The sequence below is a fragment of the Musca domestica genome, unplaced genomic scaffold, assembly GCF_030504385.1.
Source record: "Musca domestica strain aabys unplaced genomic scaffold, Musca_domestica.polishedcontigs.V.1.1 35, whole genome shotgun sequence".
NCBI lineage: Eukaryota > Metazoa > Arthropoda > Insecta > Diptera > Muscidae > Musca > Musca domestica.
Window position 1 is genome coordinate 1,927,467 of NW_026712315.1, and position 27,973 is coordinate 1,955,439.

Sequence of the window (27,973 nt, forward strand, 5' to 3'; positions counted from 1 at the left end):
TTAAATTTTATTGAATGAAAGCAAAAAATGTCGGAAATAGCATTAAATTTTAGAAAAAGTTTAGATTTGTTCGAATTGGTCATCTTTGGCACGAAATATGGTCTTCAAACGGCCAATGAATCCGTCACACGCTGCCCGAATGTTGCTCTTCGGTATTTTGGCCCTTTGGCGCTTGCTTGAGGTGATCGACACTTTGGTATTTTTTAGTGCCAACCTTGTTTTCCAAAATACTTCAGACACAATAGTCCAACGGATTGGTATCCGGTGGTCATTGTGTGCTGGAAATAAGGCGAGGAACCTCATTTTGTAACCATTCTTCGGTGGCGCGTGCTGAGTGCAATGGTGCTGAGTCCTGTTGGAATGTCCAAGCTCTGCGGCCAAAATATTTGCGTGCCCATGGCTTTAATACACCCTCCAGAATATTTTCGCTATAATATTCGATTAATACCAGCGGATAGCGACCATCAGCTGTTATGGCCGGCGCTTGAGTTCTGGTGGCCAACCGAAGCTGCACATTTTCAGCTGACCTCTTTGACTAGTAAACACGATCATTTTGTTTGTTTACAAACTGCAGGACAAGGAATGTTTTCTCATCGGAGACGGAGAAAACCAAATTCGGCAGTTCACCACTTTCGGCCAAGCGAAGCGAATCAACTTTTTCGCTCATTAGGGTCTATTTTCTTTCTGTTGCCGTGTAAGTTCTTGCACTTTTTGGAATTTTTCGAGCTCATTTTTCAATATTTGCTGAATGGAATATTGTGATATTTTCAGCTCACGAGCCATTTTCTGCTGATGTTGCTGTTTTCTTCCGTCCACTTCCTTGATGACGGGCTACACTACCAGTATCACGGTAATGAGCGATGGTACGAAACACAAAAAATGTATTCACATTTAAATGCTGGAGTGCTCTAATGATAGCCACTTGTGGGTTTCCAGCCAAATATAAAGAAATTACACCCTCATGCTTGAATTCCATCTCGAATAACTCTTTTTCTGGAAAATTCTCACCAAAATTTTTTTGTACGTTTGTAAACAATATAATTAGCTGTCACTGGATTAATTTTAACAGCTTTCGGACGAGTGGCTTAGAAATGACAGCAGTCTGAGCTCCAGAACTGCAAAAAAAAAAAAAATGAAATTGTTTATTACCATAACCGATTTTTCCTTTATGATAACGAAAAAATTCCAAATCTCTTAGATTCTTGCAGATTCTGGAACAGAGCAACAGTCTCAATATGTTTATCCACGTAGCCCCCCCCCCTAAAAAAAAAAAAAAAACTTCAAACATGTTGGTTTCTCAACACTATGCCAATTTAACTCACAGTGCTTATCTCCAAGAAAAATTTTGATTTTACTTTAAGAACTTTCTTTTTCATTGGATTTATCGGAGCTGCAGAAAGCTTTTTCGAGAGAATAACAACAAACATAATCGCTTTCATATTTAGAAGTGAAATACAACAATTGTCCAAAATAATATTTTAGTTAGCTGCAAACATTCTTCTCCATCGATTTCAAATACCGTGGAGTACGAGAACAATTAATCGTAGATATGGAAAGTTTTGAAATTCCAAAAACCATAAATCCTGACATTGCCATTGAGCGAAAAAATGCCAGCTTCAATTCGGAGGAAATGGCAATTTGGCTCTATGGTTCCAAGGAGAAATTGGAAAGGAAAAGGATAATCGGTAAGTTGCAATGGAGATATATAATGAGAATGCATTTTAAAGTTGGATATGGATTTTACACCTTGGATCCTCAGCCATATGGCTACAGAGGGTATATATCATTTGATACAGCCAAAATGCGACTCATCGAAATAACGGTTTTAGACTCTAGGTCTCTTAGGGCCAACTCCGTTTCATGACATTTGGAATCGATCTAGCGATGTCCTTCCGTCAGTCCATCTGCCTGGCTGGTGCATACGATAACTCCTAAAATTTTCAAGTCCTGGTCGTGTGAGAAATTGGACAGTATCGGTCCACTCCATCAAGTACCTTCATCATTCATCAAGTGAAATGGAATACTTCGGTCTTACCCACATTTTAACATTTTCTAAAAATTATGTAGCCCAAACTTGCTTCGTCGAAGTATTAATATCACATTTATTTAGCTCCGATACGAAATGGCCAATATTGGTCTATCCTTCGGATCCTACTCCATAGAGGCTCAACAATTTGAGTCATCATAGCAGAAGTCAAAATATATTTAAATAATCGAAAATTGGCAAAAACGGCTGATACTTTGCAACTTTTTATGCCCTACACCACAAAGTGGTAAGGGTATTAGGTCTTTGTGCATTTGTTTGTAACATGGAGAAGGAAGCGAGATAGACCCATAGTTACTTTTGAGGATTTCCATAGAATCACTTTCTGAGTTGATTTATGCATGTCAGTCCGTCTGTCCATGTATTCTTGTGAACAAAATGCAGGTCGCATTTATTATCCGATTGAGATGAAATTTTGCACAAATCATTTCTTTGGACCAAGGACGAACCCTATTGAAATTGGAGATAATCGGTAAAAAATTTAGATACAGCTCCCATATATATATATTCGTTCGATTTGCCTTTTATTGTGCACCAAACGTGTAATATCAGCACATAGAAGCAAATTAGGTCTGAAAATAAGTATGCCAAATTTGATCGAAATCGGTTCAGACATAGATATAGCTCCCATATATATTGTTCATCCGATTTGTTATTTTTGTCTCCGCAGCCGTAATATGCACTCTGTAACAAAAATATTTGGAGAAATATATCAAATGCGGCTCAGAAATACCTTTGCTAAATTTTATTGAGATCGGTTCGGATTTGGATATAGCTGCCATATATAACTTCGTCCGATTTACTATTTATTGTGCACCAAACGTCTAATATTTGTCCAAATGGGATGGAATTTGGCACATACGACCGAATTTAGTCTAGAAGGTAGTATGCCAAATTTGGTGAAGATCGGTTTAGATATAGCTATAGCTGCCATATATACTGTTCTTCCGATTTGTTATATATGTTACCCACAGCCGTAATATGCACTCTGTAACAACGATATTCTGGCAAATATATCGAATACAGCTCAGAAATATCTTTGCCAAATTTTATCGAGATCGGTTCCGATTTGGATATAGCTCGCATATATATTTTTATCCGATTTCAAATTAATTTTGTACCAAATGGACAATACAAGTCCGAATTTAAAAGATACAAATGCTTCGGCATATTTAGTCCTTTGAACTTTAAATTATAATTTTATTCATAGCGTTTTTGATTGAATTTTCCTATTAAAACATTTAATTGCTATGTGGAGCTCTACTAAATTAGCAAAGTGGTGGAGGGTATCATAAAGTCGGCCCCGACCGACTTATGAAATAGGTTTGCTGTTGAAGAAAACTAAAAATCCAAATCTATAACTGACCAAATTTTCCGTTTAAAATTATTTTGACAAAAGTTAATTTACTTTCCATTATCAAATCTAAAAAAATGATACTGCATATTGCTATACGAAAATAACTTCAATGGGGGGGCCAAAAATATTTTGTAGATTAACCACGATAATCGGTGCAATGTTTGGCTAAAGTTTCGAAGCGAGTGTTTCTACACAAGCACAATCTTTAAAGGGTCATTCAATAAAAATTATTTACGTCTAAAGAAAAGGAAATTAATTCTCTAACCCATTTTTTGAGTTACTTCAATAAAAACTGCCAGGCCTCCAGATGTTTTATAAAGACAACCAAGCTTGTCCATGGGTCTTTAGCCTTCTGATCAACCATCTTGCTTATAAAGAGTCTCTTTGCCTCAAATCCTCCAATCAGACCTACTGATTTTCTCCCTGGCTTCCAACACGTCCATGAAATTTTTCATTAATCGAAAAACCTTTCCTGAGCCTTCAATTTTAAAATGTCAAAGGCTGTCCAACATCCAACTTCTTTGTAAAGATGGCTTGGCCTAAAACTGGGAACAAGTCTTGAGTTCTTCCGTAAATATTTTCAGTTCTACAGGACATCCGTATAGACTTGTAGCCTTCCAACTTGTCGAAAAGAATAAAAAAAGAATTGTTTTTCTATCAAGACTCGTTGGACATCCAACTCCCCTATGGAGATTTGAAGGTCTCCAGACTTTCTATGAAAATTCTCTGGCATGCAGCAAGCTCATAACATTTCCGGGCCACCAACTTGTTCATAAAGTCAGATCGGTCTAAGGCTCTTCGTTGAGGACGGCCTAGTCTCCAACTCATCCATAATGACTGCCTGGCTTCCAGTTGGCTTACTCAGCCAGTTGGCTGGACTCACGGAGTCCAGTTTCTGTCTATAAAGACTACTATGACTTCAGTTTTTTTGGAAAGACCAAAAATTATATTTTTCTTTATAATAATCGATTCCTTTCAATTGATTTTTAACATGAATATTTTCCAAGACCATTTATATGGGAAAATGTATAAATGATGCTTTAACGCTCATTTTTTGATGATTTAAAAGAACTAAGAGAAATTAGACTGGCGAGAGAGCTCTTATTCTGCTTTAAAATGCGTCTCTCTGGCTCTTCAACTCTCTCTCTGGTTCGCCAAGTTTCTCCTGGCTTGACAACTTTCTTCTGGCTCGACAACTCTCACCTGGTTCGTCAACTCTCTCCCTGTTTTAGGCCCCGGCCAGTTGACAAGGCATCTCCCTGGCTCTTCAACGCTCTCCCTGGTTCGTCAACATTCCACTGGTTTTCAACTGTCTACTAGCTCGTAATCTATCTCGTGATTCGTCTTAAACTCTCTCCCTAGTTTGTCAACTTTCCCCTGGCTCATCAACTCTCTTCTGGCTCTTCTACTTTTCCCTGGCTCGTCAACTCTCTCCTGGTTTGTAAACTGTCTCCTGGTTCGTCAACTCTCTCCTGGCTCGTCAACTGTCTCTGTTTCGTCAACAATATCCTGGTTCGTCAACTTTTTCCTGATTCGTCAACTTTCTCCTGGCTCGTCAATTGTGTCCTGATTCGTCAACTGTCCACTGGGTCATCAACTCTCTCCTGTTTCGTCGTCAACTCTCACCCTAGTTTGTCAACTTTCCCCTGGCTCATCAACTCTCTCCTGGCTCGTCAACTTTCTTCTGCCTTGTCAACTTTCTCCTGGCTCGTCAACTCTGTCCTGGTTCGTCAACTGTCTCCTGATTTGTCAACTTTCTCCTGTTTCGTCAACTCTTTTCTGATTCGTCAACTTTCTCCTGGCTCGTCAACTGTATCCTGGCTAGTCAATTGTGTCCTGACTCGTCAACTCTCTTCTGGTTCGTAAACTCTCTCATGGATCGTCAACTCTTTCCATGGTTCGTCCACCCTCTCACTGGTCCGTCAACACTCTTCTCCACAAAGAGACTCACAGACAATTCAGCTCCACTACATAGACTCACTGACTTTTCAGATCCTCCAGCTCCTCTACGTCGACTCGCTGACCCATCAGTTCCTCAACACAGACTGGGTGACCAATCAGACCCTCTATAAAGATGCGCTGACCCATCTGCTCCTCTGTTTAGATTCTCTGACCCATGAGCTCCGCAACACAGACTCGGTGCCCATTAAGCTTCTTTACATAGACTTGCTGATCCTTCAGTTCATCTACATAGACTCGCTGACCCTTCTGTATGTCTACATGGGCTCGCTAACCCTTCTGCTCGTCTATGTAGTCTCGCTGATACTTCAGTTCACCTATGGAGATTCGCTCACTCTTTAGCTCATCTGTACAGTTTCACTGATTCTTAATTTTGTTTTTGTGGCTAGCTGACCCTTCAGCTCGTCTAGAGAAGCTTGCTGATCCTTAAGCTCCTCTAAGAAGGCTCTCTGACCATTCAGATCGCGTATGGAGGCTCGTTGACCTTTTAGATCGTCTTTGGAGGCGCGCTGACACTTCAGCTTATTTGTAGGCTCTAGCTTATCAATAGATACTATCTGTCCTATAGTAACCTATAAAGAATCCAGGGTCTCTAGATCTTCTATAAAGTTTTTTAAAATATATCCCATATTCTTTTCAGAAAAAGAAGCATGTGAACTTGTGGGAGATCCATTGGATGCGGAGTTTGCATCCTATTAAGATATGGCATCAATGTCAGTGAAACATGCCATTGCTGCGGCTAAGAAATTGAGATCGCTGCAAGAACGTTTTAACCCGGGAGGTTCTGATATTTATCCGTGAGTAAATTTAGCTTTTCAGAAGTGAAAAATTTTTTAAAATTTCGTTTTTTCCTAGAGCTCTGATGGGTGATGAAGCCATTACCGCTCTAATACCCAGTGGCAACCCTCTGAGTGTCCACATCCTTATGTTTACCAGGGCCCTCAGGGAACAAGGCACCGATGAGCAGTATGAGAAATTTGGTCGAAGAGCGGATAACAACGAGATTATTGGAACCTTTGCACAAACCGAATTGGGTCATGGCACCTATTTGAGGGGTTTGGAGGCAAGGGCTGATTATGATCGCGGAACCGAGGAATTTGTTTTGAATACACCAAAATTGTCATCGTACAAGTGGTGGCCTGGAGGATGTAAGTGGTATTAAAGTTCTTATATTTTTCGAATTTCTTAAGATATCTTGGATTTCCAGTGGGTCAAACTTGTAATTATTGCATTTTTGTGGCCCAGCTCTACATCGATAACGAAGCCAAGGGCATGGCCATGTTTGTGGTCCAGATAAGAGATGAAGAGACACACATGCCTCTGCCGGGTGTGCATGTAGGAGAGATTGGTAAGAAAATGGGTTTGAACGGAGTGAACAATGGATTCCTGGGCTTAAAGGATTACCGTGTGCCCCGCCTGAATATGCTGATGAGACATCAACAGGTCTTGCCGGATGGTAGGTTTGTTAAGAGCCCTGTATCACAGGTCTCATATTTCCCTATGGTATTTGTGCGATGTATGGTTGCAAGGCAAAATTCTAATTACTTAGCTCAGGCAGCCACCATTGCTACAAGGTATTCGGTTATACGACGTCAGAGTCCCATAGAGGAGGGGTAAGTGAAAAGATTCCTTCTAAGATCTAATTTTAACAAAAAAGAAAAAAAAACTCTCTACTTTCCTTCCAGGCAACCCGAGCCGAAAATCCTCGAACATTTGACCCAACAAATGAAAGTTATACCTGAAATAGTTACAGCCGTGGTCTATCGCCTGGCAGCCGCAAATTTACAAAATATGTACAATGAAACAGCAGAGGCTGTATATCGCAAGGATTTCTCTCGCCTTCCCGAGCTGCATGCCTTGGCTTGCATTCTCAAGGTTGCCACCTCGTATGATTCGACTTATGGCATAGAACGTCTACGTCAAGCATGCGGTGGTCATGGTTATTTAACAGCTGGGAATTTGGGTAATATTTTCGCCATGGCAGCCCCCGCCTGTACCTATGAGGGAGAGAATTCTGTGTTATATTTGCAAGTGGGAAAAATTCTCATGAAAAATTGGTCCCAAGTTTTGGCCGGAAGAGAACTCATGCCTAGCATGGCCTATATTTCGGAATGTTCAAAGATGACCAGTTTTCCCCAATGGACTGGGTCGTGGGAGTGTTTGCTCAAGGCCATACAATATGCCTGTGTGGGGTAAGTTGTGAGGTCTAAAGATTTGGACTTAAAACTTGAAGCAAAATTCCTTCCTCAGATCCATACGTCTGGCTTTCCAGAGCTACAATGCCCGCGTGCAGTCTGCCCAGAGCCAAACTGCTGCTGTCAACTACTCCGGTTTGGAACTTACCAAAGCTGCTGAACTACATGGTCGTTCCTATGTGGCTGGTAATTTTTATCAGCAGATTGTAAACAGCCCCAATAAACATCAGCGTTCTCCCCAATTCCAAAAGGTTTTGGAAAATATGTTGGAGTTACATTTGATCCAGATATTCTTCCGACATTTGGGTGATATTTTGAGGGTAAGTTTTTGGAGTTACAAGAATAAAAAATCCAAACTTATGACCTTTTTATTCCTTTGCAGTTCATTCGAATTACGGAAGATGAAATATCTGCGTTGCAACGACGTCTGGAAGAAGTTTTGAAGGAATTACGACCCGATGCTGTGGCCATAACGGATGCCTTTGATTTCAATGATAAAATTTTAAGTTCCGCCTTGGGTTGCTATGATGGCAACGTGTATGAACGCTTGTTTGAGGCGGCCCTAAAACATCCTTTGAACAGAAAATCAGTACCGGATTTCTTTGAAGCCCATTTGAAGCCATTCATGAAGGAAAATGCTGATAATGCTAAGAAATCGAAATTGTAGATTTTTTTTTTTTTAAATATAAAATAAATAAGACTACAACCTGTTCTTTGCATCGAAATATTGGTTATCAATTTTGTCTGTAAAATAAAAAAAAAATTAAAAAAATGCATAAAAAATTTCAAAAAAAAAATTTTAGAGAAAAAGTGGATATCAGAAAATTCTCTACGAAAAAAGTTGCTATCGAAGTAATTTTGTACCGAAATGTTTTTTATCGGATAATTTTTTGAAATATTTTTTATCGGGAAACTTTTTTTTTAGAAAATGTTGTCATCGGACAAATCTTTTATAGAAAACATTGTTATCGGACAACTTTTTTATTGAAAATGTTGTTATCGGACAACTTTTTTATTGAAAATGTTGTTATCGGACAACTTTTCTATAGAAAACGTTGTTATCGGACAACTTTTCTATAGAAAACATTGTTATCGGACAACTTTTCAATAGAAAACATTGTTATCGGACAACTTTTCAATAGAAAACATTGTTATTGAACAACTTTTCTGTAGAAAAAGTTGGTATCGGACAACTTTTCGACAAAGAATATTGTTATAGAACAACTTTTCTACAGAAAAATTTGTTATCGGACAACTTTTCTATAGAAAACACTGTTATGTATTGATAAAGTTGTTATCGGGCAACTTTTCTATTGAAAAAGTTGTTTTCGGACAACTTCTCTATAGAAAACGTTATTATCGGCAAAATTTGTTTTCGGATAACTCTTCTGTAAAAAAGCATTGTTATCGGACAATTTTTCGATAGAAACATTAGTTATCGAAAAACTTTTCGACAGGAAAATTTTTATCAATTTTTCGACAGAAAAAGATGTTATTGAACAACTTTTCGACAGAAAAAAAGTTGGTATCGAACAGAAGAAGTTGTTGTCGGACAACTTTACGATAGTAAAAGTTGTTATCGGGAAACTTTTCTATAGAAAACGTTGTTGTCGGACAACTTTTCAATGTAATAAGTTGTTATCGGACAGCAAAACATTTGTTTTCGGACTAATTTCCTATAAAAACATAGTTATCGGACCGCTTTCCTATAGAAAAAGATGTTATCGAAAATTTTGTTACAGAAAAAGATGTTACAACTAACTTTTGTAGATAAGGATACTGAAGACGTTGTAAGTTTTCTATAGCAAACGATGGTATCGAAAAATCTATTATAGAAGAGGCTGTTATCGGGATTTTTTTTCACCCTATAGGTTTCGTACAGAACAAGTTGTAATCAAACCACTTCTCTATGGAAAATCTTTAGATATTATTGGCATTGTTTAAATTATTTTCAATATCTTGGTTTGGACTTTACCCCTATCGATCGATATCGTTTGGAGAAAAAATTCAAACTAAAACTTAACGCAACAACCATAACAGTGGGCATGTATTAAACCTTGTTTGATGACATCTTTTTTCTCAATATTGAGTTTGACTCTTCGGATGCTACAGCATAGTTTGATTCGAAAAACATGTTTTGGAAATTTCAGTTCGGTATTTGTGAAATAAATATCTGTTCATATGATTAAAGAGTTTTGAGATGTCTTTCGAACTCTCTCTCTCAATCTAAATGCTAACGCCTAGAACCATAGACAAATTAAAGTATAGACTAAAAAGTTGTCTCATCTGTTATCTTCGAAAAAAGTGCTTCAATAGATGTCGTTCATGCTGTGAGAGAGCAAAAGTCTATTCACTCAATTCTCTCAAAATACAAAATATTGAATATTTTTATGATTCTTTATTATTTATCAATTAAAAACGAAACAGTGACTTTGTTTATTTTTACATTATCCAAATATGACGTGAAATATAAAAATATAGAACTTAAATAGCAAAAAATGAATAAATTGTTTTCGAAGTCGAGTGACTTCACTAGCCCTGAGTGACTTGACTGGCCCAAGATCAACAATAGTGACATCTGCCGGAAGGGGTAAATTTTAAAACTTTTTAGTCTATACCTTAATTTGTCTATGCTAGAACTCGTTTCAATGAATATTATCTCTGATTTAAATTTCAGGATTATCCCCAATGAGGTTCCTCCTTTTGACAATAATTTTTTTTCGATTTGGTCTAATACATCTGACATTGCATTGCTTCATTTTTTGACAGCAAGCCTATTACAGGGGTGCTCAAAACCGTGTTCTAGAACATGAAGAGAAAAAAGAGATAATTTAAGAGAAAATTAAAATTCTGTTTTTCTTTATATTTTACGGTTCTATTTAATTGTTTTTAAACACGAATGTTTGCCAAAATAGTTTATAAAGCAAATGGATAAAAATATTTGTATAAATAATGACTTAACACTGATTTGTTCTTGTTTTAAATAAGCAAAGAGAAATTTGACTGAAAAGAGATATTTCTTTTTGAGCACCCCTGCTATTATCAATATCAGCGGTGCTCAAGAAAAAATACTTCCTTTCAGTCAATTTTCTCTTTGCTTATTTAAATCAAGAACAAAACAGTTTTAAGTCATTATTTATACAAATATTATTTATCCATTTGCTTTATAAATTAATTTGGCAAACATTCGTGTCTAAAAACAATTTAATAGAACCGTAAAATATAAAGAAAAACAGAATTTTAATTTTCTCTTAAATTATCTCTTTTTTCGGTTCATGTTCTAGAACACGGTTTTGAGCACCGCTGCAATATGCATGTACATCGGTACATTGTTTTTATTTTCTCTATCAAATGCAATTATTTCTCTTTTCAGCAGCTGTTTTTTCATAAGCTTTTTTTTATTTCCCTCAGAAAATAAGCTTTTTTCTATTTGAAAGTTATTGGTACTCTTAAAGCTTAAATGTAAATATTTACCATAGGAAACCTGTTAGTCGACGGCGAGCGACAAACGCAACAAGACGAATCGAACGGGTCGAGTGCGACGCTAAGTGGTTGTGTTGAAATTATCGAAATTATTTTAGTGAAATTAATTTAGGAAAATAAAAATAAAACAAAATGAATACAATCGAAATTCCCAAAACAGTGAATCCTGATTTGGCCATTGAACGCAAAAATGCCAGCTTCAATCCGGATGAAATGGCCGCTTTCTTTTGGGGACGCAAAGAAATTGTCGATATGAAACGTATGATTGGTAAGTGGGTTACAAAAAATAATAAATCATATGACAACAACAACAAACAAAACTATAATGATCACAGAGTTCCACAAAGAATTAATGAAAGAGATGATAAGTGTGTTATCTGACATAAGAGCATGTTGTGAGAGTGTTTTTTTTGTATGAATCGATGCTCTTTGTTGTTATCTCTTAAGCGAAACGACCTTTTGAGGGTGGACATGAGAAAAATAATATATATAATAATAATAATAATATAATAATATCTATAATATTTTGCATTACAATTTCTATGTAAAATGAAATTAAAAACAAGTTTAAAAAAATACCAGTCGGTTTTGCTGACAGATGTATATTCTCAGCCAATATTCGGTTATCAAATTTTATTTGACACCTGTTACGATTATTCAAATTGTTGACACTCTGTGCCGTAGGTATCAAAGGAATAGACCAATATTTTCCATTTCCTGTCAGAACTAATGTGTCGCTTTTTTTGAGTGCTCAAAAGCTTGAACCTTATGTGGGGAAGGTACCAGAAGAAATGGTACGATCTCTATCATCTTTATAACAGATCTTGTGTTAATATAAATATTGATATGTAGCTAGTCTGAATGGTATCAGATGGCCATTTCGCGTTTTATAAGCTTCATGGATATTTAAAATTTTAACCCTTTGTGTGGGAGGCACCTGAAGGAGTTCGCAGATATATCCTTTTTTCACAGCAGATGTGATGAAATTTCAAGATTTTTTTTTCGGATTCAATGATCCTTTTGGTTATTTAAAATATTAACCCTTTGTGGGGGAGGTACCAGAAGAAATGGTTTGATCTATACCATCTTTATAACAGTTGTTATTTTAATAGAACTATTGAGGATGTTTATTTCATGTTTTATGAGCTTCATGAATATTCAAAATGTTGACACTTTGTGGGGGAGGTACCCGAAGGATTGGACAAATGTATTCCATCTTCACACCAGACCTTGGATTAATAAATATATTGTGATGTGTGTAATTTGAAGACAATCGGAATCTTACATCACATTTTTAAGGGTTACAATTATTCCAAATTTTGACCGTTTGTGAGGGAGGTACTTGATGGAGTGGACCGATATTGTCCATTTTTGCACCTGATCTAGCACTGACGCAAATATTAGGATTTGCAAAGTTGGAGCAAAGTCGGATTATCCTCTCTCTTTCTGTGCAGAATATATATTTCTTTGAAAATGTCGACCTTTTGTGGGGGAGGTACCAGAAGAAGTGGACCGATGTATTCCTTCTTAACACCAGGCCTTGGATTAATAAAAATATTGAGATGAGTGAAATTTGAAGACAATCGGACACTTACATCACATTTTATAAGAGTTGTAATTATTCAGAACTTTGACCCTTTGTGGGGAGGTACTTTATGGAGTGGACCGATATTGTCCATTTTTGCACCTGACCTAGCACTAATTCAAATGTTAGGATATACAAAGTTGGAGCAAAGTCGGATTATCCTCTCTCTTTCGGTGCAGAATATATATTTCTATGAAAATGTCGACCTTTTGTGGGGGAGGTACCAGAAGAAGTGGACCGATATATTCCGTCTTAGCACCAGACCTGGCGTTGATAAAAATATTGGGATATGTGAAATTTAAAAACAATCGGACTCTTACATCATATTTTATAAGAGTTGTAATTATTCAAAACTTTGACCCTTTGTGGGGAGGTACTTTATGGAGTGAACCGATATTGTCCATTTTTGCACCTGATCTAGCACTAATTCAAATGTTAGGATATACAAAGTTGGAGCAAAATCGGATTATCCTCTCTCTTTCTGTGCAGAATATATATTTCTTTGAAAATGTCGACCTTTTGTGGGGGAGGTACCAGAAGAAGTGGACCGATGTATTCCTTCTTAACACCAGGCCTTGGATTAATAAAAATATTGAGATGAGTGAAATTTGAAGACAATCGGACACTTACATCACATTTTATAAGAGTTGTAATTATTCAGAACTTTGACCCTTTGTGGGGAGGTACTTTATGGAGTGGACCGATATTGTCCATTTTTGCACCTGACCTAGCACTAATTCAAATGTTAGGATATACAAAGTTGGAGCAAAGTCGGATTATCCTCTCTCTTTCGGTGCAGAATATATATTTCTATGAAAATGTCGACCTTTTGTGGGGGAGGTACCAGAAGAAGTGGACCGATATATTCCGTCTTAGCACCAGACCTGGCGTTGATAAAAATATTGGGATATGTGAAATTTAAAAACAATCGGACTCTTACATCATATTTTATAAGAGTTGTAATTATTCAAAACTTTGACCCTTTGTGGGGAGGTACTTTATGGAGTGAACCGATATTGTCCATTTTTGCACCTGATCTAGCACTGACGCAAATATTAGGATTTGTAAAGTTGGAGCAAAATCGTATTATCGTTTCTCTTTTTGTGCAAAAAATATTTTTTGAAGATTTCGACCCTTTGTGGGGAGGTACAAGAAGGAGCCGACCAATATATACCATCTTAACACCAGACTTTGGGTTGATAAAAATATTAGGATGTGTGAAATTTGAAGACAAGCGGACACTTACATCACATTTTATAAGTGTTATATTTATTCAAAGTGTTAACCCTTTGTGAGGGAGGTACTTGATGGAGTAGTTCGATTTTGTCCATATTCGCACTTGACTTAGCACTAACGCAAATATTAGGATTTTCAAATTTGGAGCAAAATCGAATGATCCTTTCTCTCTCTCTCTCTCTGCAGTCAGATATTTTTTATTGGGGGAGGTACCCGAAGAAGTGGACCGAAATTTAATATCTCCGAACTCGGTCTTAGTTTGAAAATAATATTGCGATGTACCAAGTTTGGACCAAATCGGATACTCCGTTCGAGAGTTGCGCACTAGCCAGCTAGACAGACAGACAGACGATCGGACATCGCTAGATCGACTCCAAATGTCCTGAAACCAATTTGGTCCAAAGAGACCTAGCACGTTTTGGCCGTATTAAATGATATATATCCTCTCTCTAACCATATGACTAAAGGGTATAAAAATAGAGAAAATAAACCTTCATTCGGCAGAATTTGCTTTCAGGTCATTTGTATCAAAAATGGAATGGAATTTGTTTCGAATCGAAATAATTCTGATCACAAAAATTTTGACATATTTACATATTATTGTGTAGTGACAGGCCATGTTCAGTATGGCGCAATTATCTTGTATAGATCTTAATTATTAGAAACTTATTTTAATTTTCTATAAATCGATGACAGGCAATTAAAAAATAGTTTCTAATAATTTTTTATGAACATAAGTAACCACGGTCCCCTCACTGGACAAAGAAAATCTAATGAATTTCCAAAGTCCGATAGCTAAACATGGCTGAGTTGTCGTAGAGAGACAAACTAAAACGTGAATCGAAGCTAATGAAACAATCTATCCAATCACATTGGACATGCTAGATATATATGGGAATTATATTTGAAGTGACCAACGGTCAATATACGATTTTCGGTATATAGTTATATAAACTTTTTTTTCAATGAATACTCTGAGGCTTTGTGATTTCCAATACATATTAGAATACCACCCTGAAAATCACTGAATCATGTATAAAATTTAAATTTTGGTTTAATTTGTTAGGTGAGTTTCATTGAAGGAAACCAATTAAATTTAGTCATTCAGATGTGAAACAAAATTGGAATATTTCTAAAATTATAAAATCAAATAAAAAGGTTACAGACTAGAGTTTTCGTAGCACAGTGTTTCGGATTAGTATGTCAGTGGTAACAAATCTACAAACTCTCGATGAAAGAAGTATGTCAATTTTGAAATCTGACAACTCATTATTTGGCAGGTAATATTTTAAGCTATACTTCGATTTAAATTTAATTTCAAAATAGCTCTATAAACCATAATGGTATTATTTTATATTTAAATTCAGAATAAGGTACAGAAATTTAAAGCCGAATACATTTTTTATTCAGAGTATTTATTTTTCAATACTTATTTCTTAAAAAAAAATTGTTACTCTCAGTTATTTTTCTTCGACAAAGTTAGCCTCTTTTGACATGCCTTAAAAATGTTGGTCCAATATGAGAAGTAAATTGTATAATAGAAATAATTTTCGAAAAAAAGGCTGCAGTTTGTTTTTAAAGAAATATTCAAAAACTTTTATCTTTCAAATTAACAAAAAACAAGTAAAAAAAAAACATTAAGTTCGGCTGGGCTAAACTTTTAATACCCTCCAACTTAGGGTAAAGGAAACATTAGAAGAAATGTGGCAAAAACCATCAAAATACCGAATATCGGGAGGTATCGTTATGTGGGGGCTATATCAAATCATGGACCTATACATACAATGTTTCGCCAACAGAGCTAGAACCCATTATGACTACAAATTCCAATTTTAGACAAATCCGTGAAAAAATGTGGCAAAAATCATCAAATTACCGAATGGGGGTTATACCAAAACGTGGACCTATAATTACAATGACTCGCCACACGAATTGGGAACCATTATGATCTACAACTACCAATTTTCAGAGTAATTCTTGAAAAAATGTGGCAAAAACTATCAAAATACCGAATATTGGGAGGTACCGTTATATGGGGGCTATACCAAATCATGGACCCATACATGCAATGTTTTGCCACACGCACAGGGACCCATTATGACCTACAAGTACCAATTTTCAGACAAATCCGTGAAAAAATGTGGCATAAGTAATCAAAATACCGAATATCGGGTGGTACCGTTATATAGGGACTATACCAGAACGTGCACCTACATGTATTTTATTAATTTTAAGGACATTTTTCACGAGAATTGTTTTAAATTTGATATTTGAAGTTCGTAATGGATACTACAGCCTACGAGAGAAAATTGTCTATGCCGGTCCACGTCTTCGTATAGCCCCCATATAATGGTACCTCCCGATATTCGGTATTTTGATGATTTTAGCTACATTATTCATCGGAATTTATGTTTGAAAATTTGTTATTTGAAGTTCGTAATGGACTGCGGTATCCCAAGGAAGAAAATTGTCTGTGCAGGTCCAAATATTGCAAATATTGAAAAATGAGCTCTGGGTAAAGCCATTGAAATTCCAAAAAGTTTAAGAACTTACACCGCAAATAAGAGATAATAGACTCAAAAAAGCTAGAAAGTTGCTTCGCTTGGCCGAAAGTGGTGAACTGACGAATTTGGTTTTCACCGATGAGAAAACATTCGTTGTCCAGCAGTTTGCAAAGAATCAAAATGACCGTGTTTACTTGCCTAAGAGGTCAGCTGAAATGTGCACCTTCGGTTTGCCACCAGACCGATGGTCGCTCTCCGCTCTCGACCGCGGCATCATAAGAAATTCCGAATATTATCGCGAAAATATTCTGGAGGGTGTATTAAAGCCTTGGACACGCAAACACTTTGGCCGCAGACCTTGGACATTCCAACAGGCTTCAGGAACATTGCGCTCAGCACGCGTCACCCAAGAATGGTTACAAAATGAGGTTCCTTGCTTCATTTCCAGCGCACAATGGCCACCAAAATCTCCGAATACCAATCCGTTGGGTTTTTGTGTCTGGAGTATTTTGGAAAGCAAGGTTGGCACTAAAAAATATTAAAGTGTCGATCACCTCAGGCAAGCGCTTCGCCGGACATGGACCAAAATACCGTAGAGCAACATTCGGGCAGCGTGTGACGGTTTCATTGGCCGTTTTAAGGCCATAATTCGAGCCAAAAGTGACCAATTCAAACAAATCTAAACTTATTCAAAAATTTGATGCTATTTCAGACATTTTTTGCTTTCATTTAATAAAATCAAAAAAAAAAAAAAAAAAAAAACAGTAAAGAAAGTCTTAAAGTCGGGCGGGGCCGACTTTATGATACCCTACATCACTTTGCTAATTTAATACAGCTGCGCACAACAATTAAACGTTTTCATGGGAGAATTCAATCATACACGCTATGATTATAATTATAATTTAAAGTTCAAAAGACTAAATATGCCGAAGCATTTGTATCTTTTAAATTCGGACTTGTTTTGCCCATTTGGTACACAATAAATTTGAAATCGGATAAAAATATATATGGGAGCTCTATCCAAATCGGAACCTATCTCGATAAAATTTGCAAAGATATTTCTGAGCTGTATTTGATATATTTCCCTGAATATCGTTGTTACTGAGTGCATATTACGGCTGTGGGTAACAAATATAACAAATCGGATGAACAATATATATGGGAGCTATAGCTATATCTGAACCGATCTTCACCAAATTTGACGTACTAACTTCTGGACTCAATTCGGCCGTAAGTGCCAAATTTCATCCCATTTGGGCAAATATTAGACGTTTGGTGCACAATCAAAGGTAAATCGGACGAAGTTATATATGGGAGCTATATCCAAATCGGAACCGATCTCGATAAAATTTAGCAAATGTATTTCTGAGCTGTATTTGATATATTTCCCCAAATATTGTTGTTACAGAGTGCATATTACGGCTGCGGAGGACAAAAGTAAAAAATCGGATGAATATTATATATGGGAGCTATAGCTTTATCTTAACCGATCAAATTTGGCATACTTATTTTCAGGCCTAATTTGGGTGTATATGCAAAATTCCATATAATTCGGGCTGATATTACACGTTTGGTGCACAATAAAAAGTAAATCGGACGAAGGTATATATGGGAGCTATATCTACATTTTGACCGATTATCTCCAATTTCAATAGGGTTCGTCCTTGGGCCAAACAAATGATTTGTGCAAAATTTCATCTGGATAGGGCAATAAATGCGAACTGTACTTTGTTTACAAAAATACATGGACAGACGGACGGACGGACATGCATAAATCGACTCAGAATGTGATTCTATGCAGATCATCAAAAGGAACTATGGGTCTATCTCGTTTCCCTTTGCCTGTTACAAACAAATGCACAAAGACATAATACCCTGACCACCTTGTGGTGTAGGGTATAAAAATGTAAAAATTATGGCGTTTGACTTTGTTGGTGTTTTTTTATCTCACCCCGTATACCCTAGTTTTAACTACACTTTCGACAATTTAGAGTACGAAAAATTCCAGGCCATTGTTTTTCATCCAAGCCGCTATTCGCCTCATGCGGCTCCGATTTTTTTTTTTTTTTGGCTATGTGAATTTTCCATCAATTCATTAAAATTTCCATCCATTCATCGAATTTGGAAAAATGTGCTGTCGTGTCTTGGTGCAGTAAAAATAGCACTGAGAAAGTTTGATTTTTATCAAATTCTTTAGTTCTTCACAAGGTGGAGGGCATTGTGATAAGATTACACACAAAATGGAAAGTGTTGGTATTTTGAGTTTTAATCTCAGAGTACGTTGCGATAACAGTCAATTGTTTGTTCTAACGTCCACGTACAACAGATTAGGCCGCACAGATGGTTCAAAATGTTTATAACATCTATAATCTTTGAACTCAATTAAAAATTTATGCTTGGTCACACTTAATATTCAAATGAGAATTTTTATAGTAAGGACTAGCTAAACCCGGTGCGCTTCCCTGCCCCTTTTGATTTTATATGCATTCAAAATTTAATTTACGAATTTATGTTGAATAAAAAAAAAAATTAAAAATTAAAAAAAAAACAAGTTAAAAAGCAGTAAGTTCGGCCGGGCCGAACTTTTAATACCCTCCACCATTTGCAACGAATTTGGAAATTTTCAAATAATAAAATCCTTAAAAAATTCTGTTAAAATTTTAAAAATACCGAATATAGCCGTTATATTGGGGTCTATACGACGTGGACATACATAGGCATTGTTTATCATAAGCCATTACCATATTCAAATTCGAAACTTGAAATAAACGGTGAATAATGTAGCTAAAATCATCAAAATATCGTACATAAGGAGGTGCCGTTAAATTGGAGCTGTGCGAAGATCTGGACCAGCAAAGACAATTTTCTGTCACAGGCTGTGGCATCCATTACGAACTTCAAATACCACATCTCAAACAATTTCGGCGGGTATTGTACCTAAAATCGTCAAAATACCGAATATAGGGAGGTACTGATATATGGGGCCTATACGAAGACCTGGACCCGCACAGACAGTTTTCTGTCACAGACTGTAGCTCCCACAACGAACTTCAAATACCAATTTTGAAACATTTCCGGTGAATAATGTCGCTAAAATCATCAAAATATTGAATATAGGGAGGTACCGTTATAAGGGGGCTATACGAAGACATGGACCTGCACAGACAATTTTCTGTCTTAGGTTGTTGTATCCATTTTGAACTTCAAATACTAAATTTTAAATTACTTCCGGGAAAAAGGTAGCTAAAATCATCAAAATACCGAATATCGGGAGGTACCGTTATATGGGGGCTATACGAAGACATGAACTTGCACAGACAATTTTCTATCTTAGGGTGTAGTATCCATTTGGAACTTCAAATACCAAATTTGAAACAATTCCGGTGAATAATGTCGCTAAAATCATCAAAATACCGAATATAGGGAGGTACCGTTATATGGGGGCTATATGAAAACGTGGACCTACATGGCCCATTTACGAACTTAACCTGTCTACTGGCAGGTGTGTGCAAAATTTTAGCTATCTATCTCAATTCATTCGAAAGATAGCGTGATTACAACAGACGGACAGACGGACATCGCTAAATCGACTTAGTTCGGTCTGACATGAGTATTTCGAGGAGTTACAAACGGAATGACAAAGTTAATATACCCTCCATAATATAGTGGAGGGTATAAAAATATTGCCCTACTTTAATGCGTTAATAAACAAAACCATTAGTAAAGCAGTAACATGACATGCATACACGAAGGGTTTGTCCTTCGGATTTATTTATTTCATAGCAAATACCAAGCGTGCAGGAAACTGCAATTTTTTGAAGTTGAGCGGCATTTCTATTTCAATTAGTGAATTCGAGGTATCAACATGCTTCCCCGTACTAAGCGTATTTCAAATTAATTGTTGTGTTGTTTTTTTAGTGTTAGCCTAAGGCGTTGTGGGTCAATGGTTCTTATTAAAATCATATCCCAATCTGATCCGATTTAAATATAATTTTTTATTCTGAATTTCATTGGAATCGGTCATATATATCGTGTTTGGTACATAATATGTATGAAGTCGGCCGAAATATATATGTTAGCTATACCCAAACCTCAACCGATTTCAATATAATTTGGCAATTTTTTTTCTGGTGCCAGATTTCGTCTTTCTCGCTTTGGGTGCATCAAATATATGAAATCGGCCGAGAATATAGAAGAAGATATATAATCAAATCTTAGCGAATTTGAATATAATTCGTTAAATTTATTTTTGTACCAAATTTAGTCACCCATGGCGAATTTCATTGGAATCGGAAAGACGTAGCGTGTTTTGTGCATCAAATATGTGAAATCGGCGGAAAATATATATGGAAGCTATATCTAAATCTGAAGCGATTTTAATATAATTTGACTAATTTATTTTCTAATCAAAATCCCATCACACATTCATTCGAATCGAACATACATATCGTGTTTGGTGCATCAAATAAACGAAATCGGTTGAAGATATATATGGGAGTTATATCCAAATCTGAACCGATTTCAATATAATTTGATAAATTTATTTTCGGATCATATCCCTTTAAACATTCCAAATTTGATTGGAATCGAACATTCATATGGTGTTTGAGGCATCAAATGAACGAAATCGGTCGAAAATATATATGGAAGCTATAACCAAATCTGAACCGATTTCAATATAATTTGGGAATTCAATTTTTTAGATAAAATCCATCACACGTTTCAAATTTCATTCAAAAATGGACATTATCGGTTCACTCCTTACCTTATGGTACCTCTCCCACGAAGGGTCAAAATTTTGAATAATTATAACTCTTATAGAATGTGCCTTCAAATATCACACATCCCAATATTTAAATTAACCCAAGGTCTGGTGTTAAGATGGACAATATCAGACCTCTCCTTTTGGTACCTCCCCCACAAAAGTTCGGAAATTTCAAAAAATATATTTTCTGTACAGAAAGAGAAGCGATAATTCGATTTTGCTCCAACTTTGCAAATCTAAATATTTGCATCAGTTCTAGGTCAGGTGCAAAAATGGACATTATCGGTCCACTCCTTCTGGTACCTCTCCCACGAAGGGTCAACATTTTGAATAATTAGAAATTTTATAGAATGTCATATAATAGTCCGATTGTCTTCACATTTCACACATCCCAATATTTTTATTAACCCAAGGTCTGGTGTTAAGATGGACAATATCGGACCTCTCCTTTTGGTACCTCCCCCACAAAAGTTCGAAAATTTCAAAAAATATTGTTCTGCACAGAAAAAGAAACGATAATCCGACTTTGCTTCAACTTTGCAAATCTTAATATTTGCTTGAGTTCTAGGTCAGGTGCAAAAATGGACAATATCGGTCCACTCCATCAAGTACATCCCCCACAAATAGTCAAAATTTTGAATAATTATAACTCTTTAAAAATGTGATGTAAGAGTCCGATTGTTTTTAAATTTCATACATCCCAATATTTTTATAAACTCAAGATCTGGTGTTAAGATGGAATATATCGGTCCACTCCTTCTGGTACCTCCCCCACAAAAGGTCGAAATTTTGAATATCCATAAAGGTCATAAAACGCGAAATACAATTCTAGTGCCATTTTAGCAAGATTTTAGTACTTTCCAGGATTTAATATATTTCAGTACCCTTTTTTGTGATATTTTCCCTATCAACAACAACTTTAATGTCAATTCTACAATTCTCTTTACACTCCCTCAATTAAGTATTTTTAGTGTCCGAAATTTGCGTTTGAACTCAATATTGCACATCATTTTAATTTTAAATAACACTAATCAACTGGAATTTTACTGAGAAAAATTGAAGTGTTAAAGTTCGAGCGGGGACCTTTTAAAAAACGCCAACATATTTCATTGGAATTTTAAAATTTAAAAAAAAAAATCTCCTGCGGTGATACGTATGTCAAATAATATAATTCTTCATGTCTATTACTTTTTATACCCTACACCACAAGGTGGTCAGGGTATTATGTCTTTGTGCATTTGCTTGTAACAGGTAAAAGGAAACGAGATAGATCCATAATTCCTTTTGATGATCTGCATAGAATCACATTCTAAGTCGATTTATGCATGTCCGTCCGTCCGTCTGTCCGTCCATCCGTCTGTCCATGTATTTTTGTAAACAAAGTACAGGTCGCATTTATTGTCCGATCCAGATGAAATTTTGCACAGATCATTTGTTTGGCCCAAGAACGGACCCTATTGAAATTGGAGTTAATCGGTCAAAATTTAGATATAGCTCCCACATATATATCTTCGTCCGATTTACCTTTTATGGTGCACCAAAAGTGTAATATCAGACCGATTTATATGGAATTTTGCATATACGCCCAAATTAGGCCTGAAAAAAAGTATGCCAAATTTGATCGAAATCGGTTCGGATATAGCTATAGCTCCCATATATATTGTTCATCCGATTTGTTATTTTTGTCCTCCGCAGCCGTAATATGCACTCTGCAACAACAATATTTGGGGAAATATATCAAATATAGCTCAGAAATACATTTGCCAAATTTTATCGAGATCGGTTCAGATTTGCATATAGCTCCCATATATAACTTCGTCCGATTTACCTTTTATTGTGTACCAAACGTCTAATATTTGTCCAAATAGGATGGAATTTCGCACTTACGACCGAATTGAGTCAAGAAGCTAGTATGTAAAATTTGGTGAAGATCGGTTCAGATATAGCTATAGCTTCCATATATAATGTTCATCCGATTTGTTATATTTGTTACCCACTGCCGTAAAATGCACTCCGTAACAACGATATTCAGGGAAATATATCAAATACAGCTCAGAAATATCTTTGCCAAATTTTATCGAGATCGATTCCGATTTGGATATAGCTCCCATATATGTTTTTATCCGATTTTAAATTATTTGTGCACCAAATGGGCAACACAAGTCCGAATTTAAAAGATACAAATGCTTCGGCATATTTAGCCCATTTGAGCTTTAAATTATAATTATAATCATAGCTTGTATGATTGAATTCACCCATAAAAACTTTTAATGGTTATGTGGAGCTCTACTAAATTAGCAAAGTGGTGTAGGGTATCATAAAGTCGGCCACGCCCGACTTTAAGACTTTCTTTACTGGTTTGTATATAAAGGTACACTTCATTGTCAAAAGAAACCGTATATACAATTCCAGCTTTAAAGGTATAATGTACGTACTATTTGGTACCATTTAGTACGATTTTGGAACAGAAACAATATACTATTCTAAAATTATTCTCTTTTTATGCCAGAGGAAGAACTCTACAACGATTTGGATGATCCGCTAGATCATGAATTTGCCTCCTATGAAGAAATGGCCTCGTTGGCCGTCAAGCATGCCGTCAATGCCACCAAGAAACTGAGAGCCATACAGGAACGTATACATCCCGGTGGTTCGGAGGTTTATCCGTAAGTTCGAGTTCAATCCTCAGAGAATACTAAATTTGTTAATATTGTTATTTTTAATTTTCAGAACCCTAATGGGTGGTCCAATTGGTGCGGCGCTAATGCCAGCTGGTAACCCCTTGGCTGTGCATCTTGTCATGTTTACACGCGCCCTTAAGGGTCAAGGTACCCCCGAGCAATACGAGAAATTTGGCAGACGTGCCGACAATTGTGAAATAATTGGCACCTATGCCCAAACTGAGTTGGGTCATGGAACCTTTTTGCGTGGCTTGGAGTCCCGGGCGGACTATGATCGTAAAACAGAGGAGTTTGTGTTGAACACTCCTACACTGACATCATACAAATGGTGGCCAGGAGGATGTAAGTCAAGGGCATGTTTGATATTTGTTTTGAAAAGTTTTAATTATCTTCTTATTTTCCCCATTTTTTGGCAGTGGGCCAAACCTGCAACTATTGCATTTTTGTGGCCCAATTGTATATTGACAATGAGCCGAAAGGTATTCAAATGTTTGTGGTCCAGGTGCGTGATGAAGAGACCCACAAACCCTTGCCGGGTGTACATGTTGGTGAAATTGGCAAGAAGCTGGGTATGAATGGTGTAAACAATGGTTTCTTGGGTCTGAAGAATTATCGTGTTCCCCGCACCAATATGTTGATGAAAAATCAACAGGTCTTGCCGGATGGTACATTTATCAAGAGTCCAGTGTCCCAGCTGTCCTATTTCCCCATGGTATATGTGCGCTGTATGGTTGCCATTAGCAATGCCTTGATGTTGGCCCAAGCAGCCACTGTGGTGACCCGTTACTCAGTGGTCCGGCGTCAGAGTCCCATTGAGGAGGGGTAAGGGTTTTGAGACTTATTCTAAGAATTTAGGAATCTAAGGGTTTCTTTTATTCGATTTTCCAGGCAACCTGAACCCAAGGTCTTGGAACATTTGACCCAACAAATGAAAGTGATACCCGAAATTGCCACTGCCATTGCCTATCGCCTGGCCGCCGGCAATTTACATTTCATGTACAATGAAACGGCGGAGGCCATTAATCGCAAGGACTTCTCACGTCTCCCCGAGTTGCATGCCCTGGCCTGTATCCTCAAGGTTTCCTGTTCCTATGACTCCACATATGGCATTGAACGTTTGCGTCAGGGATGTGGTGGTCATGGCTATTTGACAGCGGCCAATTTGGGTAATTTATTTGCCGTATCCACAGCTGCCTGCACCTATGAGGGTGAAAATTCCGTCTTATATCTGCAGGTGGGCAAAATCCTCATGAAGGTGTGGGCTGATGTTTTGGAGGGTAAAAAGTTAATGCCCACTATGGCATATTTCACAGAATGTGCCAACCGACCACAGTTTCCTCAATGGACTGGTACCTGGGATTGCTTGGTTAGAGCGCTGCAGTATGCTTGTGTGGGGTGAGTTTTGAAGGGGTGATGGGAAAGGAGAATTTAAAAATAACATTTATTTTTCCTGTTTTTAGGGCCACCCGTGTTGCCTACAAGAGCTACTCGGCCCGCCTCAAGGATGGACAAAGCCAACCTGTGGCCGTGAACAACACTGGCTTGGAATTGACAAAGGCTGCCGAATTACATGGCCGTGTCTATGTGGCCTCCAATTTCTATGAGGAAGTCATTAACGGGCCCACAAAGAGTGAACGTTCGCCACAATTCCAAAAGGTTTTGGAAAATCTATTGGAATTGCATTTGATTCAGACCTTCTTCCGTCATTTGGGTGATATTTTAAGGGTAAGTGGAAAACAATATTTTTTTCAAAGACTCGTAGGATTCTTGAATATATTTTCCAAAATTCGTAAAGGGGATATCCGAGCCGCACTCGAATCCTGCTGTCATTTTTCCTTATCATTTGACATTAACATGCCATGATGCCAAGCTGCTTATACAGAATGAGATAAAAAAACTGCAACAAAGTTTTTTTTTTTTAATTTTAATTGAATGAAAACCAAAAATGTCGGAAATAGCATCAAATTTTCGAATAAATTTAGATTTTTTCGAATTGTTCATTTTTGGCACGAATTATGGCCTTTAAACGGCCAATGAAACCGTCTCACGGTACCCGAATGGTGCTCTGCGGTATTTTGGCCTATACCCGGCGAAGCGCTTGCTTGAGGTGATCGACACTTTGGTATTTTTTAGTGCCAACCTTGCTTTCCAAAAAACTCCAGACACAATAGTCCAAAGGATGGGTATTCGGAGATTTTGGTGGCCATTATGCGCAGGAAAAGAAGCGAGGGAACCTCATTTTGTAACCATTTTTGGCGCGCGTTGAATGCGATGGTGTTGAGTCCTATTTGAATGTCCAAGGTCTGCGGTCAAAATGTTTGCGTGGCTCCCTCCCTCCCTCTAAAATATTTTCGCGATAATATTCGGCATTTATTCTGATGCCATAGTCGAATAATACAAGCGGAGAGCGACTATAGGCTGTTATGACGGCCCACACCATCACCATGGCCGGCGCTTGAGTTCTGGTGGCCAACTGAAGGTGTATATTTTCAGCTGACCTCTTTGGCAGGTAAACACGATCATTTTGTTTGTTTACAAACTGCTGGATAACGAATGTTTCTCATCGGAGAAAACCAAATTCGACTGTTCATCACATTCGGCCAAGCGAAGCAACTCTTTCGCTCTTTTGGGTCTATTTTCTTTCTGTTGCGGTGTATGTTCTTGCACTTTTTGGAATTTCAATGGCTTTACCCCAAGCTCATTTTTCAATATTTGCCGAATGAAATATTGCGATAAGTTCAGCACATGAGCCAGTGTTTCGGCCACTGCGACACGGGTTTCGATCAAGTCGCTTCTTTATTTTTCGAACCATTTCTGCTGATGTTGCTGTTTTCTTCCGTCCACTTCCTTGATGACGGGCTGCCAGTATCACGGTAATGAGCGATTGTACGAGACACAAAAAATTTATTCACATTTAAATGCTGGAGTGCGCTAATGATAGCCACTTGTTGGTTTCCAGCCAAATATAAAGAAATTACACCCTCATGCCTGAATTCCATCACGAATAAATTTTTTTCTGAAAAATGTTTACCAAAATGCTTTTGTACGCTTCTAAACCATAATAATTTCAACAGCTGGCACAAGAATGGCTTAGAAATGACAGCAGTCTGAATTTGGTTGCAGTTTTGTCATCTCACCCTGTATATCGTCTCCTTAGAGCTATAATCATCGATTTTATACAGATTTTTTCTAGGCCTGACAATTTTACAATGGTTGTTTTTCAATAATTTTGGCTTTTGGGTTACGGTTACTTTAAAATCTTGATCAGTTATTTCCATTTTTAAAAACTTCTTTGTCTTTTTTTCATTTTAGTTCGTTCCAGTTACGGAAAATGAAATCGCTGCCCTGCAAATCCGTTTGGAGGAAGTTCTCAAGAAATTGCGTCCCGATGTTGTGGCCATTACCGATGGTTTTGAATTTCACGATAAGGTACTGAACTCTGCTCTCGGCTCCTATGACGGCAATGTCTATGAACGTTTGTTCGAGGCTGCCTTGAAACATCCGCTGAACAAGAAACCTGTGCCGGATTTCTTTGGAAAATATCTGAAGCCTTTTATGAAGGAAAATGCTATGAAATCCAAATTGTAAAATAAATTGTGAAAAGTGTATCTTACATTCCCATTTCCATTGTCAATATGTATATATTTTCTGAAATACCTCCCTTGGTAATTCCTGGTACATAGCTTTAAATTTAAGTTTAAAACAAAATGTTTGTACAGTTGTTATTTTATACTTTCTTTCTATTAAATAAAAAAATAGCTTTTAAATACTATATTTCATATTTTTACCTACGACAGGCAAAAGCTGGGCTTAATTCTAGTTCTATGAAAATGTGAAATGAAAACTTTTATAAGGAAAAGAAATGTCAAGTTAATAATTTTATAATGGAAATTTTTTTCATTTTATATTTTCATAGAACAAGAATCCAGTCCCAGCTCTGATTTCAGGATAAATTCCATTGCAGCAAAAGTTGAGAAAGCAAGTCTTCATCTGGATTGGGAATAAGTCTTAAGCAATACTTTATAAAAAATTTGTTTTTTTTCCAAAGTCATCTGATTAGGTCCTTCCTCACAAAACCAACGATTTCTGTCTAGTAGGACCTTTCATATAATATTCTTGCTTAACTCGAAAAAAATAAGCGACCTTTCAGAAATTTCCTTTAAA

At 36.9% G+C, this 27,973-nt stretch overlaps 2 protein-coding genes across 2 annotated transcripts; both read left to right on the forward strand.

Annotated features, from left to right (window-relative positions):
- The first annotated feature begins 1,498 nt into the window (after positions 1–1,498).
- LOC101888703 (probable peroxisomal acyl-coenzyme A oxidase 1) lies at positions 1,499–8,222 on the forward strand. Its single transcript, XM_005182169.3, has 7 exons — positions 1,499–1,685; positions 6,001–6,157; positions 6,216–6,508; positions 6,568–6,973; positions 7,046–7,552; positions 7,611–7,875; positions 7,938–8,222. The coding sequence occupies exons 2-7, from the start codon at positions 6,063–6,065 to the stop codon at positions 8,220–8,222; spliced, it is 1,851 nt and encodes a 616-aa protein (XP_005182226.3). The 5' UTR covers positions 1,499–1,685; positions 6,001–6,062.
- Positions 8,223–11,031: 2,809 nt separating this feature from the next.
- On the forward strand, positions 11,032–27,581 carry LOC101895545 (probable peroxisomal acyl-coenzyme A oxidase 1). Its single transcript, XM_005182118.4, has 7 exons — positions 11,032–11,306; positions 23,638–23,794; positions 23,859–24,151; positions 24,226–24,631; positions 24,698–25,204; positions 25,270–25,534; positions 27,122–27,581. Exons 1-7 carry the CDS (start codon positions 11,171–11,173, stop codon positions 27,395–27,397), a joined length of 2,040 nt encoding a protein of 679 aa, XP_005182175.1. The 5' UTR covers positions 11,032–11,170; the 3' UTR covers positions 27,398–27,581.
- The last annotated feature ends 392 nt before the right edge of the window (positions 27,582–27,973 follow it).